This window comes from Equus przewalskii, chromosome 19, assembly GCF_037783145.1.
Source record: "Equus przewalskii isolate Varuska chromosome 19, EquPr2, whole genome shotgun sequence".
Lineage (NCBI taxonomy): Eukaryota > Metazoa > Chordata > Mammalia > Perissodactyla > Equidae > Equus > Equus przewalskii.
The window spans coordinates 40,160,886-40,175,947 of record NC_091849.1 but is presented as its reverse complement, the minus strand read 5'-3'; the positions used below and the strand labels follow the sequence as shown (position 1 = coordinate 40,175,947).

Here is a 15,062-nt window from a genome sequence, read left to right as displayed (position 1 = left end):
GAACCCTAATTAGCACTCCTAAAAGGCAATTCGAGAACTGCTGGTCTGCGTGATGCTACACAACCAGGGTGCATGATTTTCCAAAGGTCCAGCTCAACTGATGTTTGCAGCCCTGCACAAAGAGAGCCACTGTTAGTACAACATGGAGTAGTGAGAAACAGCAGGACTGGAAAGCACAAAGCCCTGAGCCAACAACCTGTTCCTTTCTTCCCTAGATATTCATTCATGCAAATGCACCTACTGTGTGCCAGGTGGTGCTTTAGGCCTTGAGTATATAGTGGAGAGTAAAAACAAGTCCCAACCTCTTGGGGCTTCGTTGCCAGTACAGAAGATAAACAACAAACAAGACAAGTAGTAAAATATCTAGTAAGTTGGATAGTGATAAATTTCAAGGAGAAAATGCAAAGCAGGGAAGGGGGCTCTGCATAGACAGGTGGGGCCCGGTGAAAAGGGCACTTTTGAGTAGAGATCTGAAGGAGGCTGTGAGTTGTGGACAACTCCCTCCTCTGCACACACAGGTGAGCCCTTCCTTGTGAAGGGTGTTCGTGAGGTGAGACGGTATGTCTGAAGGTCCAGGGAGAGGACCCCGCACACTCTCAGAAGTTCCTGCCTTTGCTTCCTGCCCTTCTTTACTTCCCCTCCTTCACTCCTCTGAACTCCCAAAGATCCATCCCACTGTGTGGATTCTCCACGGTGAAGAATTCCCCACTCACCTTGGTGTCTCTCAGGGCCAGCTCTCTCCATGTCCACATCCTTGTTCTTAAGGAATGTGGGTCCAATTTCATTTCCTGCAGCCTCAACCAATTAAGAAGCCAAAACTACTTCAAAATACTCACTTTGCAAATCCAATGATGATTGGATGAACCACCGGTATGGTGTTATCCATCCACCCATCTATCCATTCATCCACCCAACAAACACTTATCGGGCACCTACTATGTTCCAGCCACTGTGCTAGATGCGTGGGACGGAGCAATGAACAAAACAGACAAAAGGACCTATCCTTCTGGAGCTGACAGTCTAGTGGGGGAGACAGGAAATATTCCATAACACACTCAATAAGTAAATTAAATAGTCTGCTAGAAGGTGATAAGAGCTAAAGAAAAAAGAAAAGTAAAACTGTGTTAGCGGGGTTGGTGGAATAGATTACGCACTGCACCAGCACATGCAACTCTGCTGCTCCCCAAAGCGGGGGGCAGTGTGAGGGAGGAAGCTCTGGGTGAGGGCATTAGGAAGTCACCTCCTGACCCTGACCTTGTGTCCCTCCCTTCCAGGCACCACGGCCTGAGTGACCAGACCATGGAGACCCTGCTTGGTGGCCTGCTGGCGTTTGGCATGGCGTTTGCTGTGGTCGACGCCTGCCCCAAGTACTGTGTCTGCCAGAACCTGTCTGAGTCACTGGGGACCCTGTGCCCCTCCAAGGGGCTGCTCTTCGTGCCCCCTGACATTGACCGGAGGACGGTGGAGCTGCGTCTGGGGGGCAACTTCATCATCCACATCGGCCGCCAGGACTTCGCCAACATGACGGGGCTGGTGGACCTGACGCTGTCCAGGAACACCATCAGCCACATCCAGCCCTTCTCCTTCCTGGACCTCGAGAGCCTCCGCTCCCTGCACCTCGACAGCAACCGGCTGCCCAGCCTCGGGGAGGACACCCTGCGGGGCCTGGTCAACCTGCAGCACCTCATCGTGAATAACAACCAGCTGGGCGGCATCGCCGACGAGGCCTTCGAGGACTTTCTACTGACACTGGAGGACCTGGACCTCTCCTACAACAACCTCCAGGGCCTGCCCTGGGGCTCCGTGCAGCGCATGGTCAACCTCCACCAGCTGAGCCTGGACCACAACCTGCTGGACCACATCGCCGAGGGCACCTTTGCCGACCTGCAGAAACTGGCCCGCCTGGACCTCACCTCCAACCGGCTGCAGAAGCTGCCCCCAGACCCCATCTTTGCCCGCTCCCAGGCCTCTGCTCTGACTGCCACACCCTTTGCCCCACCCTTGTCCTTTAGTTTTGGGGGGAACCCACTGCACTGCAACTGTGAGCTTCTCTGGCTGCGGAGGCTGGAGCGGGACGATGACCTGGAGACCTGTGGCTCCCCGGGGGGCCTCAAGGGCCGCTACTTCTGGCATGTACGTGAGGAGGAGTTTGTGTGTGAGCCACCTCTCATCACCCAGCACACGCACAAGCTGCTGGTTCTGGAGGGCCAGGCGGCCACACTCAAGTGCAAGGCCATCGGGGACCCCAGCCCCCTCATCCACTGGGTGGCCCCCGATGACCGCCTGGTGGGGAACTCCTCCAGGACTGCCGTGTATGACAACGGCACCCTGGACATCCTCATCACCACATCTCAGGACAGCGGTGCCTTCACCTGCATCGCCGCCAACGCCGCTGGGGAGGCCACAGCTATGGTGGAGCTGTCCATTGTCCAGCTGCCGCACCTCAGCAACAGCACCAGCCGTACCGCACCCCCCAAGTCCCGCCTCTCGGACATCACTGGCTCCAGCAAGACCGGCCGGGGAGGTGGAGGCAGTGGGGGCGGGGAGCCTCCCAAAAGCCCCCCAGAACGGGCTGTGTTGGTGTCCGATGTGACCACCACCTCCGCCCTGGTCAAGTGGTCGGTCAGCAAGTCAGCGCCACGGGTGAAGATGTACCAGCTGCAGTACAACTGCTCCGACGATGAGGTACTGATTTACAGGTGAGCCGGGGCTGCGGCAAAGGCAGGAGTTGGCTGGCAGGGGAAGGCGGAGGTGATGGGGAGGGCTTGGAGCTGTTCCCACCCCATGCCCCAGAGGTGCCTGGGGGGAGCCTGGGCAAACTGAGCCATTTGTGCAGGTAGGAGGAGACAGGAAGAACATCAATTACAAGTTTCAGAAGAGAGGAACCCACATGGGCAGCCGGAAGACGTGTGGGTTCGAGGACCATGCCCCCCAGGGGCACAGCTGTGGTAAGCGGGCATGTAGCTATGAGCCTGCGAACTTTCTGTTTTGAGCCCCAGCTGGAGGACATGCAAGAACTCTTGTTCTTGGCCCACCTCTGGGCTGCAAGATCTGATCCTCCAAGGAGCAGTGAATCTGGCCTCCACCTGGCCTCCTGTGCAGTTGTGGGTAAGGCTTTGAGGTCAGCAAGAGTAGAATTCAGACCATGGCTCTGCCACTTGTTAGTTGTTTAATTCTCCTGGCCTGCCTCATTCTCCTCATCTGTAAAATGGGGGTAATTCATTTCTGTCTTAGTCTGGACACTCGGTTGCAGCCAATTCAAACTGGCTTACAAAAGAAGAAAGAAAAAGGGACAGGTAATGTGTTGGCTCATGTACTTGAAAAGTCAGGAAACTGCTTCAGGCTCAGGTGGATCAAAGGCCCCACAAACATCCTGTATTCTCAGTTTCTTACCTTCCCTCACTTCCATTTTCTTGTGGTTTGGTTTTACAAGACAGCCTCTTTCTTCTGAGCAGCCCTAGAGCAGGGAGAGTGTCCCTTTGTCCCTTCCCCAGTGGGCCCCACAGAAGTCCTGGATGAGCCGATGAGCCAGAGCAGGTCATGTGAGCCCCCTGGATATTAGAGGTGGCGTCATCCTGCCCACCTGTCCTGACCTCTCTGGGCCTGTCTCCTCATCTGGAAATGCTGCTGATGATGTTGACCTGGTAAATTTGCTCCTGGACCAAGGGGCCGTTTCCCAGGGCTGGTAGAAAGGGAGGTTAGGACTGAATGGCAGCAGTGGAATTGCATATGTTCCTCTGAGGGAGGGAGGTGCTCCAAGTGGTAGATAGAGGCCAGAGGGCTGGGACGTCTGACGGCAGATGCCTTCCCTTCTCAGCCAGCCTCACTTTGTGGTAAACACGAAGGGACGCGGCCTAGAACCTTACCACTCAAGGAATGCGTGGTTTCTTTTGAAACCCTGTGTTTTATTTTATGCATTTAAAATGATTATTCTGAGAAGAGATTGCACAGGCTTTACCAGACAGCCAAAGGGCCCGTGGTGCAGGAGAGGTCAAGAACCAAGATCCATCGCTGAGGTTTCTTCCAGCTCCGGCCGGAGTAGATGAGTCTCTGGATGGGAAGGGGCGGGGAGAAGAACATGAGAGGAAGGCGTTCATTCACCAGCGGAGTCCATGAGCCTGAGGGTGATGCTCCCGCAGCCGGAGGAGCCAGGGAGCTTCCCTACCCATCATACACTTGGCTTATCTGGAGAGTGGCTTCATTTTTCAGGATGTAGAGAAAGCAGCATTTGGACTGAGCTTAAATATGTGCATATATACTTATATAGAGAGATATAGATATAGATATATAAACTTAAATTTAATACGTATACCCATTTTTCTAATTATAAAAGTAATAGAAAATTTGGAAAATAGAGAAATGATAAAGAGAGAAATAAAAATTACCAGTAATCCCAAAGTGAACCAGACACATGTGGCCTCTTGGTTTTATTTCAATTCAAAACAATATTCATGATCAATCTAGTGTATGCTTTTGTTTCTTATTTCTTTCCACTCAATGTTATAGCTTGCTTAGTTCCCGTGATAGTAAAACATCTTTCATTTTTGGCTGTACCATAATTTATTTAACCAATTTTCTATTGTTGGACATTTACGTTGTTTCCCATCTTTCAATATTAATATAAGGCAGCTGTGGATATTTTTGGATGTAAATATATTTGTGCAACTTCAATGATTTCCTTAGCATATTGTCCTAGGGGTTGAATTACTGGCGTAAGGAGTAAATTATAATCTTCATACCTTGCATATAAATATTTATTTACCCTCTCGCCCATGGAGGGTGACAGTGCCCTTTTGACCACACTTTTGCCAATTATTGAATATCTAATCACTTTTACCTTTGCCGATTTTATAGGTGAAAAATGGAACCTGCTTTAATTTGCATTTCTTTGATGGCTTGTGAGGTTGACCTTTTGAAAATAAGTATATTTCTTCGCTTGCGAATTTATTATATGGTCTTGACTTTGATAAAAGTGTGAAGGCGAAAAGCTCCGGGCTGTGAGGCTGGCACAGGCACTGCGGGAAGGAAAAGGCAGCATGTGAGGCGGGGGGAGACGTTGGCATCAAGGCGGCCGGCGGCGCACTGAGGTTGTCAAAATGACGCCCGCCCTGGGGTCTCAGAAACCCTGGGAGGGATGCAAGAGTGATTGGGGCTGCGCTCCTGAAGTCACTCAGGATGGGCACTGAAACTTCTTCAACTGGTGATTGACAACCTGGAGACACTCGGTTTATAAATACAAATCAAATGAAAGCATGAAATGTTGGATAAAATGAAGGCAGGTAACAATGCTGACCTCCTCTTGAGGTGTCATGAGGACCGGAAGAGGCACAGCATGGAAAGCCCCCAACAGTGCGTTCACATAGTGACCAAGGAGTACAAGTTATTATTATTGTTAGTAAGAGCTGTAGTAACAGTAACGGTCAGAGTAGGAACATTGTCTTGTCCGCCGTCCTGGGGAGGAGACGGAAGACGAAGGTTGGGTACACATTCAGTCTGTAGGAAGACAGGTTTCCAAAATCTTAGAGAAAAGGGTCGGGGGAGTCTGCAGGCAGCTAACAGTAACAGCAGTCGCTAGCCAACGTTGTTGCCAGCTTACTGTGAGTGTGACACGTAGCCTTACAGGCAGTACCTTTAATTCTCCTGGACACGCCGAAAAATAAAAAAGGCCGAGAGAATTCACCGACTGCCACAGTCACGCAGGGCTGATTTGAATCCAGGCCTTCCGGCTTCAGCGCCCAGACTCAGCCACCGCAGCCGTGCTGCCCAGGGTCCTGAGAGCAAGCGGAGAGTCAGAGAAAGCAACTGCAGGCTTTTAGAAAATGAATTGTCCCCATTGGAGAGAAAAGACACCAGCGGCTGCTCAGTGGCTCTCTGACGTGCTCAGACTTTAACAAGGAGGTGCACCAAAGAAGGGAAGAAAGGCCTATATCCAAAGATGAATATTAAAGAGAGTACAGACAGAGTAAAGGCAGCCAAAAAGGGCTTTTTAATCCTTGTCCGTATCAAGAAGAAAAAATGACAAAAGTCTCTGGTTGGGAAAGAGGTTGCAAAGAGACGGAACAAGAGCTGGCAGGCAAAGGCGCACAGTTTCCAATTTGCCTCCGCCCTCCCCAGCAAGGGGGACGAGAGCAGCAATAACAGTACCCACAAATCTGCCATAAGAGCTTGCTTGCGCCGGGCGCTGTTCTAAGGGCTCTATGCTCTTTGTGAGTGCCTAAGTGAGTACTAACTCACTTAGCTCCCCAAACCCCAGGAGCAGAGAACTGTGGCTATTCCACTTTCCCTGTGAGAAACTTGCCCAGCGTGCTACACAGGGGGCCGTAGCAGAGACAGAATTTGAACCCAGGCAACCTGGGGAGGATGAGACCAACACTACGAGAGGGAACCGAAGGCCAGCAGAGACATGGCACACTGCGGTGCCTGAGTTCTGGTCCCCAGTCCCCGAGGGTCACGTCCAGGACTGAAGGAACACTAGATGAGAGTCCCAAGCCCGAGGAGTGGTCATGAGACAGGGTGGACAGACAGAGACGTGCCTGAGTGCGGAAAAGGGCCGATATTCTGCTTTTCGAAGAATAGACTCGGGAAAGCACAGGATGCTAGGCTGGGCTGCAGTCACTGCCAAATTCTAGACAGGATTTCTCAACAGATGGCTGTAAGCCCTTGGAAAAGAATGCTGATCGCCAGGACCCGATATAGCTTCACAAGGTCCTGCCAAATTACTGAGCTTCTTCAGGAGACAGTGGGCCAGCAGCTCTCAACCTTCGAAGCTGCCTGCTCATCCTTCAGGAGGGCGAGTGTCCTCCGCGACAGTCCTCCATGACAGCCATTCTCTACTAGGCCCGGGCCCCAAGCGTCTCCACGGGCAAGTGGACCAGGATCTCTGGGGGGATAGTACGCTTCGAAACAGCCTGGGAGTTCCCATCGGCTGTGACGCACCACCATCAACAGTCTGTCACAATGGTATAGGACATTTGACAAAATCTCACACTGTGTTTGGGACAAAATGGAGAAATGTGAACTGGTGAGGTGGGCTTGTCGCTGGTCAAATAACCAGACTGATTAATGAATGGACGTGAACGTGCAAGACAGCCTCTGCCTCGTGCCTCAGCTTCTGCCCCCATTTCTGTACTGCTCGATATGTTTTCTTATTGACCTGGGCAACGACACAGAAAATATACACTCCTTTCGGTTCAAGGATTCAATGGCATGAGTGCAAAGTGATGAAAATCTGACTTGCCTGGAATTTTGTGGGGCATAGGCAGAGAGTTTTAGTTGATCTCAAGGACATCATGGCCACAAAGTGATGGAGCTGCTGAAAGACTCCCTTAGTTTTTGGTTGTGTTAACAGAAGTAAAGTGCTCAGATCATGGGAGGTTATGAGTCTAATCATTGAGTGCTTCAAGCTGGTCAGAGCTGAGCTGTAATATGTTCAATACAAGATGGCACAGTCTTAAGAGTCATTTTTGCCAACTGCCATGCATCCAGAGATCAGCTGGTGAGAATGGGATTCTGGAAGCTCATGTGAAATGGACAAAGGGGACTTTGGAGCTGAGAACTTAGAAAAGAAGTCATAGCTCCCTTAACTTATTCAAAGAACTTATGAGTAGACGAGAGGAAAAAAAAACACACACAGACTCACACATGAAAGTAGGCACCAGCCCTTTACAAGAAAAAGTTCCAACAGCACAGCTTGACACACTTCCCTCCTTGCTCTCCATCTGGCTGTGAGATGGTTCGGTTTTGTGTCTTTCTCCCTCGCTAGCATGTGCTGTTCACGCGTACTCATCTCTGTGCTCCCATCTCCTCGTAAGTCCTAGCCCACGGGAGCTACTGAGTCAACATGCGATGAACTGAACGGAATGGAGATGAGCATCAGAGCTGCCCAGCAGCAGGAAGCAGCTGCCTGTCCCAGAAGGGCTCTTGCAGAACCTGGCTGATCCGTGCCGGGGACAGCGAATGGGCAGCCCAACCTCGGGCAGGTGTGGGAACATTTGACCGAAATGATCCCTGCCCTGATAGTTTCATACACTGTTTAAGACTTTTATAATCCCATGATCAAGACAAGGTTGCCATTGCTAAACCCACTTGCTATCACCAGTCGGGGCCGCTGTGGCATCTTACCTCCTCGGGGTAGGGTGCCCTGTCTTGTACGGGTTAAGCCCCAGGGCCTGAGGTCACACACAGGGACTTCAGCAGAGACTGAGATTGTCCAACCAGAGCTGGACACAGCCATTGAAAGGTCACCACTGACCCCCGCCAAGGGCCCACAGGAGCTCTGGGGAGCTGTGAGCAGTGTCTGAAAACATCAGGTTCTGTCCTGCATGCCGGGATGGGGGGCAGAGGCCTGAGTGATCCCAAATCATGGCTAACTCAGGAGTCGAATTGCCTGTGAAATCGCGTCTTGCTCTTTTGTCAGATAACTAGCTCCCTAATTATCTGGTGGTCCTTGCTGGCCTCCCAAGGCATCTGCCTTCCCTGAGTACACAGGGCTGAGCCCCATGGGCCGACCCAGGGACACGCAGGACACAGACGGTCCACAGTGGGGCCTGGTCTGTTTCCCCTGAGACTGGGGAGGGCGACTCCCGTCTCTCTCTCAGCCCAGGGCCTGTGCTTTCAGGAAGTGGCTGGCATTAATGGGGACAGTGTCAGAGTGAGGGGGGTGGGGGTCAACCAGGGAAAGAGGAAGGGTGGCGAGAGGGGATTCAGAAGGAAGGGGGCCTCCCCTCCCCACCGGAGAAAGCGGTAGCCCACCCCGGCTTGGCCTCATTCTGGTGTGACATGGAAAGTTAAGTGCCCTGCATGTCATTATCAGCCCAAGTGACATTCACAAACACTTGTCTCCAAGAGTCATCCAGAACATCTGTCACCAGGCGTGATGTTGGAGCGATCCCCAGGAGGGATAGGGAGCAGCAAGCGCACTCCTAGAGCTCAGTGTGGAATCAGCCAGGGGCCGCCCTGCCTTCAGTTTGCTTATTCTGTGGCATCATCTCCATGCAGGGCAAGTGAGGGACGTGAGGAGAGGGCCCCCGAAGGTGGGGGAAGGCAGCAGCCATCCCTCTGCTCTGTCTCTAGGTCCCCTTTCCATGCCATATTCTTCTCTGATTGTCAGGCATACCCCCACCCTCAGGAGACTGGACCGCCTTACTGAGTTTTGCAGGGCTGTTGGGGAGGAGGCATCTTTTACTGTTGCTCTGTCTCCCATCTGGGGACAGGATAAGGGGGCAGATTCTGCCAATTCCCACCCCATCAGGACCCTGTCAATCAGCCCTTAAGAGGAGCTCTGCTCCCTCCCCATGAAAATACAGCCATCCCCACCACGCGGTGGAGGGAAATCTAATGAACCCGGGATTTTGTGGAGATGGGGAGAAGCTGGTAGGGACAGGTGTTCCCTAAAGCGGGGGGCAGGCCACGCACAGGACCTGCCGCCTCTGCAGGGGGAAGGTCCTCTGACTCAGTCAGCTGCTTCCCCAGACAGCCCTGCTTCTACAGAAAGGGACGGAGCCCCCACAGACAGGGGAAGGAAGAGCTGTGAAGGAGGAAGTTGGGTGGATGCGGGGAAAGCTCCCCAGGCTTCTCCCCGATCAGAGCCAAATCAAAATCAGCCTGCCTTGGACTTTACATTTTCCTAAAGTTCTTTCACACTGTTTCACTGTCGAAACGTGGCACCCACAAGGGGGCATGGACAGGATGAATGTCACACCCATTTTAGAGCTGGTAGAACTCAGTCTCAAACTAATGGAATAGATTTCCCAAAGTTCCAAATGATAAAGGCCGGAGACGTGTTCTCCCGTGTCCGTGCCAGGTACTGTGCTGGGGGCACACCTTATCATGCCCAGGAGGGAGTGACGGCTGCAGACCTGGGCTGAGGGGCACCGACTGTGAGGCCTCTTTCTGGGAAGGACAGGTACCCACTGCGAGCCTGCTGGGATTTTCTCTTCCAGCTTTAGTCTCCTCCCCCCATTTCTGAGGTCTAGCAATGTTGAGGCAAAGGGGAACTGGAGTGCCAGTGAGAACCTTGGGTCCCGCTCAGGAATAGCCACCTGGGGCCAGCTAGCAGAGAAGGTGGGCAAGATGAGCATTTCTGGGTTCTAGGCCTCACCGGGTGAGCCATTGTGAAGTGACAAAGTCACCAGGGACATCACAGAGAAAGTGAGTCTGGAGTCAGAAGTCCAGAGTACCAATTAGGATGAACAGAAAGCTCTACCTAACATGACTTAAACTCATAGGGGTTTCTATGTCTCTCTCGTAATGAAGTCCAGTGGAAGAGAGTTTAGGTCTGCTTTTCTGGGCAGTGTAGCTACCTTCTTCTAGCTTCTTCTAGCCTTCTGCTCTGCCATCGTCAGCATACAGTTTCTGTTCTTAAGGTCACCTCATGGTGCAAAATGACTGCTGGAGCTCTAACTATCACATCTCCCTTCTTCACAGCAGGAAAGATGAAATACAGAAGGGCAAGAGGGCAAAGGAGAGGGGTTCTCAGAGGCCCCAGCCAATAATTTCCACTTACATCTCATTGGTCACATCTGTCTGCAAGGGAAGCTGGGAAATGTAGTCTTTTTAAAAGCTAGCACACTGCACTGCCATTAATATAGAGAAGATAGGGAGGCGGCCAGCACTTCCAGAACCTCAGTTTGCACCCCAGCTCCACCGTTTACTAGTCCTGGGACCACAAGCAAATCACAGCACTGCTGTCAGTCTCCATTTTCTCATCCATAAAATGGAACAGAGATTTCTTTCTGCATATTTCGTAGGATTGTGGCGGAGCCTAAATGAGATCAAGTATTTGAAAGTGCATCTTTCATAGTCAACCATGAAATATTGGACACATGTAAGGCCTTATTGTTATTATGAGCCTGCCTGCTTTCCCTTCTTGGGCCCTTCTTGTCCCTGATCTCCAGGCAGCCTCTTGTGGCTCTAGTCTTCAAAACCTTACTCTAAGAGAGTTGCAAACTTGGAAAATGATCTGATAGGGTTTTAAGGGATCAAGGTAAAAGGTGTAACTCCTTTCAGAAATTTTTGAAATTCAATTGGGAATTCTGAAAGACGTAAAGGAATGAATCTCTAATGGTGGAATTTCAAAACCCACAGCAATCTTGTGCAGAGGGAGACATTTTTCAGGGACATCTTCCAAGGGTATCTGAAATCAGTACCTTCTCATCCTGTCCCTCTTGCTCTGCACAAGAAGATGACACCACTCAGATTCAAAAACCTTCAGGGCATCTGTTCAGAGGATTTCTCCACTTGTCATTCCCTCTTTAGTCTCAAAAAACTCTGGCTGGAGACATCTTCGAAGATAGAAATAATTGGCAAGGGGAAAGGGATTAGAGTGTGCATCTGGTCTGCCTCGCTTCTGAAATGCAACTTTTCCCTCTAGTAAGGGAGAACCAGAGAACCAGTCCCCTTTTAGTTTTATATATGTTTGGTTAGTTTGGGGATGGGAGTGGGGATATGGTTTATTTCACCCCAGGAATGGTGTGAAATCAAAGAAAGGGGTCAGGCAGGAGGAGTGTCTGAGACTATGGGGTCAGTGCTGGTGGTGGCGCCATCAGAATGACCGGACTTTCCAAGGGTGTTCACAGCATCACAGCACCCAGCTCTGCTCAGCCTCATAACAACCCAGAAGGGCCGGGGTGGGGGAGGTGTGAGGCCCAGGCCTTCTGACCGCAAGCAGGAGGTTTCCCACCAGCCAGTGTCCCCAGCCCTGGCTGCACACTGGAATCCCTTGGGGAGTTGCAGCCTCCCTCCAAGAGATCCCAAGTCAGCTTGGGGTGGCACCCAAGCTTCGGTGTTTGCACAGCCCCCCAGGGACTCTGACGTGCAGTCAGCATCATGCCGCCTGCCAGTGAGGTCAGGGGAGCGGGCAGCACTGGTGGGCAGAGCCATTGTAAACCCCACAGTGAGGGCTTTGGCTTCTGAGCTTTTGGTGACAGGAGAACCCAGGAGACCTGGGTTCCAATCCTGCTGATCGTCTCACCTCTCGGAGACTTCGCTTTATCTGTGACATTGAAATAAAAACCCCTTCGAGCGGGGTTATCTCCAAAGAGAGACAGTATGAGAAACACTTGGGAAACATCACCTTGTGCATCATCATTGCTGGAGTCATTTTCTTGCTCCCTGGCTGAGCCTGAGGGATTGAGACAAGGAGGACAGAATGGGGGCCTCAGACACGGGCTCTCGTTACCTCCCCTCTCTCTTCTCGGAGCCTCAGGCTGCTCATCTGCAGAATGGGGTAATCATAGCCGTCTGCTCCCCTCAGCAGGTGGTTGTGAAACGAGCATCTTCATCAAGTGCGAAGTGCCTCTGGGAGCAGAGCTCGGACCACAGTGGCTTCACAAATTCGGGGGTTTGTTTCTGTCGTATCACAGAATTCCAGAGGGAGCTGGTGTAGCAGCTCCATGGGCTCCCGGGACTGTAGCTCCTTCTGCAGGTCAATTGCACGATCCTTAACATGTGGCTCAGCGCTCGCTGACACTTCCGCCTGGGGACTGTGCCTGGCAGGCGCAGCCCACAGGCAGGGCTGGCTAAAGTGCAGGGCGTTTGACCTCCCCAGGAGCAGCCGCAGCCTATGGCAGAGGGAGTTGGAGGATTAATACCCCAGCTTCCTCCCTCTTGGGGGCAGCAGGAAGGGGGCCACTGGGGCACGCTCCAGGCCGTCTCCCAGTGCTTCCCAGGCAGACCGAGCCCCAGTGGCCCACAGTGGTAACTTGCTTTGCGAAACACCCTATAGGGACTTTCTTCCTCACCTCCTTACCACAGCATCCTGGGCCCACCTCCCAGTTAAACTGGTGCTCGAATCCTTGTCTCAGGGTCTGTTTCCAGGGAACTCACACTAAAACAGGGGCCAACCTCCCAGACGCGTCAGCCCCTTTAAAGAGCCCCCCAGAGGTCCCACCCAATGACCTCTGCTTCTATCTCACGCATTTCCTCCAGCCTGCATTGGAGGCTGAGAACTGTAGCCTGTTGTTCAGGCACGTTACCTCCCCGGATCAAACCAGGGCTCTGCTGGGAAGGTGGAGAGGAGGATGGGTGCTGGGGAGGTGCGCCACTGCCAAGAGCTGTGGCCAAAGCATCGGTGTCATTAACGTTTCTCGGCACCTGCCCACATAATCCCAAACACAGTTGCCAGCGTGTAGCTGAGGCCAGCCCGGGAAGGAAGATGATCCGGGCTGCTTTCTCATCTCTGGAGACACTAAGACACAGAGAGAAGTCAAGAGGGATGTCTTCGCTCCTGTCAATTAGGCCTATGGTCTGCAGTGTGTGTACGTGACGGGAGTGGGCACCCTGTGGGTGACAGGAGGGTTCAGGATGTGAAGTCAAATTAATGCCCATCATCTTCAGAGTCTCAGAGGTGGGGGGGTGGTGAGCGGCAGAATCACACGGAACCACAGACTGTGATGTATCAGCCCAGGGCGAGAGCAGGGCCACGGAGACACACAATACGGCCAAACGAGCTCATTAGCTATTTACAGAGGCGAGCTGTTTCCAGCTGGGATGGGCCCCGAGAATGGGCTGCAACCGGCTCTGTGGCCGTGGGGCTGACGCTGCGGCAAGGGTTCTGATCCCGATGTGGGAACTAACTTCCAGGTCATCGTAAAGAAGACAAGGGTTTGGAAATTAGACATCACGGGGAACTACTAAACACTTCACCTTCTAACTGGGTAGTTAGTTAGCAATGGTACTAAGTTAAAGGGCCTTTCAGTTTAGGAATTAGCCACCGAAAAGGTTAAAATGTGGATGGATTGCTGGGTGAACTTTACCTGCCTGAGCTTTCTCTTGAGCTAACGGAGGTGATTCCTCGTGCCTGTGTCAGGAGGGGTGTGTTCGGGGCGGTGGGGGAAGGGGAGGTGCTTCTGGGAGCAGGTGGAGTGTAAGCTGTGTCCTGAGTAGATGGGATTGGAAGGAAGAGGGGAGGGTGCTGTTTTAGGGGGTACCCAGGAGGAAGGAGGCAGAGGCAGGAAAGGTGAGGGCTGGTCGAGGAGGGACCTGGGAGGGTGCTGGTCTCTCAGTCAGCTGCCGCCACAGTAACGCTGCGTGACAAACAAGCCCAAAGTCTAGGTGGCCTACAGGCACTAATATGCCATTCTTTCACCTGTGGGTCTGCAGGTTGGTTGAGTTCAGCTGGGCCGGGCTGGGCTGAGCTGGACTCCAGGCTCCAGTTCTGGTTTAGCCCTTCTGTACACATCCCGTTCTGGAGCCCTGGTCAGGGCAGTGGCTGTCCAGAGTGTGTTCTCCTCGTGGTGATGGCAGAAATGCAGGAGGGCTGGCCCAACTGAAGCAGCAGGTGTCAAGCCTCTGCTGGCTTCACATCTACTGCATCCATTGGCCAAAGCAAGTTACATGGCCAAGCCCAAGGTCCAGGGGCAGGGCCTGCACCCTCACCATCAGGCCACGGCAAGGCTGTCGAGGGGTCACTGTGTTACAGGCAGTGAAGACACGGGACCAACAACCCAAGCTGCCACCCTGGCTCACCCGGTGGAAAGGCCAGCTCTAGCGTGGTGGTTCTGAAACTTGAGCACACCTCAGTCACCTGGTGGCCTTGTTAGCACACGAGGCAGGACCCCAGCCCCCGAGCTGCTGACTCAGTCTGTCTGGAGTGGGGTCTGGGAATCTGCAATTCAAATACATTCTCCCGGTGGTCTGGGGACCACCCTTTGAAAAACTCTGCTCTAGGGAAATAATAGGAGGTTTGTTCAGAGAGGATGGAAGAGGGCAGCCTGTGGGTGGCCTTGAATGCCACACAAAATAGCTCTATTTATTGAGTCCTTACCACAATCTAGTTATTGTTCTAAAATGTTCTGTGTATTCTCCTTGTTGGCACATTCACCCTGTGAGGTGTGATTTTGCCACTTGACAGATGGAAACTCTGAGCCATCGAGGGTGACGTGACTCACAAGGTCCCCGAGCTTGGAGGTGGTGCAGCGGGAGCTTGTGGCCAGGGCTGTCCTGACTTCTGGCTTTCTCCTATTGGCACTGGGGGGTGAGGGTCAGGTTCTAAGGGGAAGAATGCCCTGTGGTGGAGAAAACTCTGCATTTAGAGCTGGATGGTCTAGGCACAAACCACACAC

At 52.5% G+C, this 15,062-nt stretch overlaps 1 protein-coding gene across 4 annotated transcripts in view; it reads left to right on the top strand.

Annotated features, from left to right (window-relative positions):
• LRFN2 (leucine rich repeat and fibronectin type III domain containing 2) overlaps window positions 1–15,062 on the top strand; it is a 187,810-nt gene that overhangs the window by 146,499 nt on the left and 26,249 nt on the right. For 2 of the 4 annotated variants that reach the window (XM_070584542.1, XM_070584541.1), the window contains one exon: window positions 1,275–2,699. In XM_070584542.1, the coding sequence (XP_070440643.1) occupies window positions 1,300–2,699 (1,400 nt within the window). In that variant the 5' untranslated portion in view covers window positions 1,275–1,299. The remainder of the gene's footprint in view (window positions 1–1,274; window positions 2,700–15,062) is intronic. The other 2 variants (XM_070584544.1, XM_070584543.1) reach the window with 1 other exon arrangement.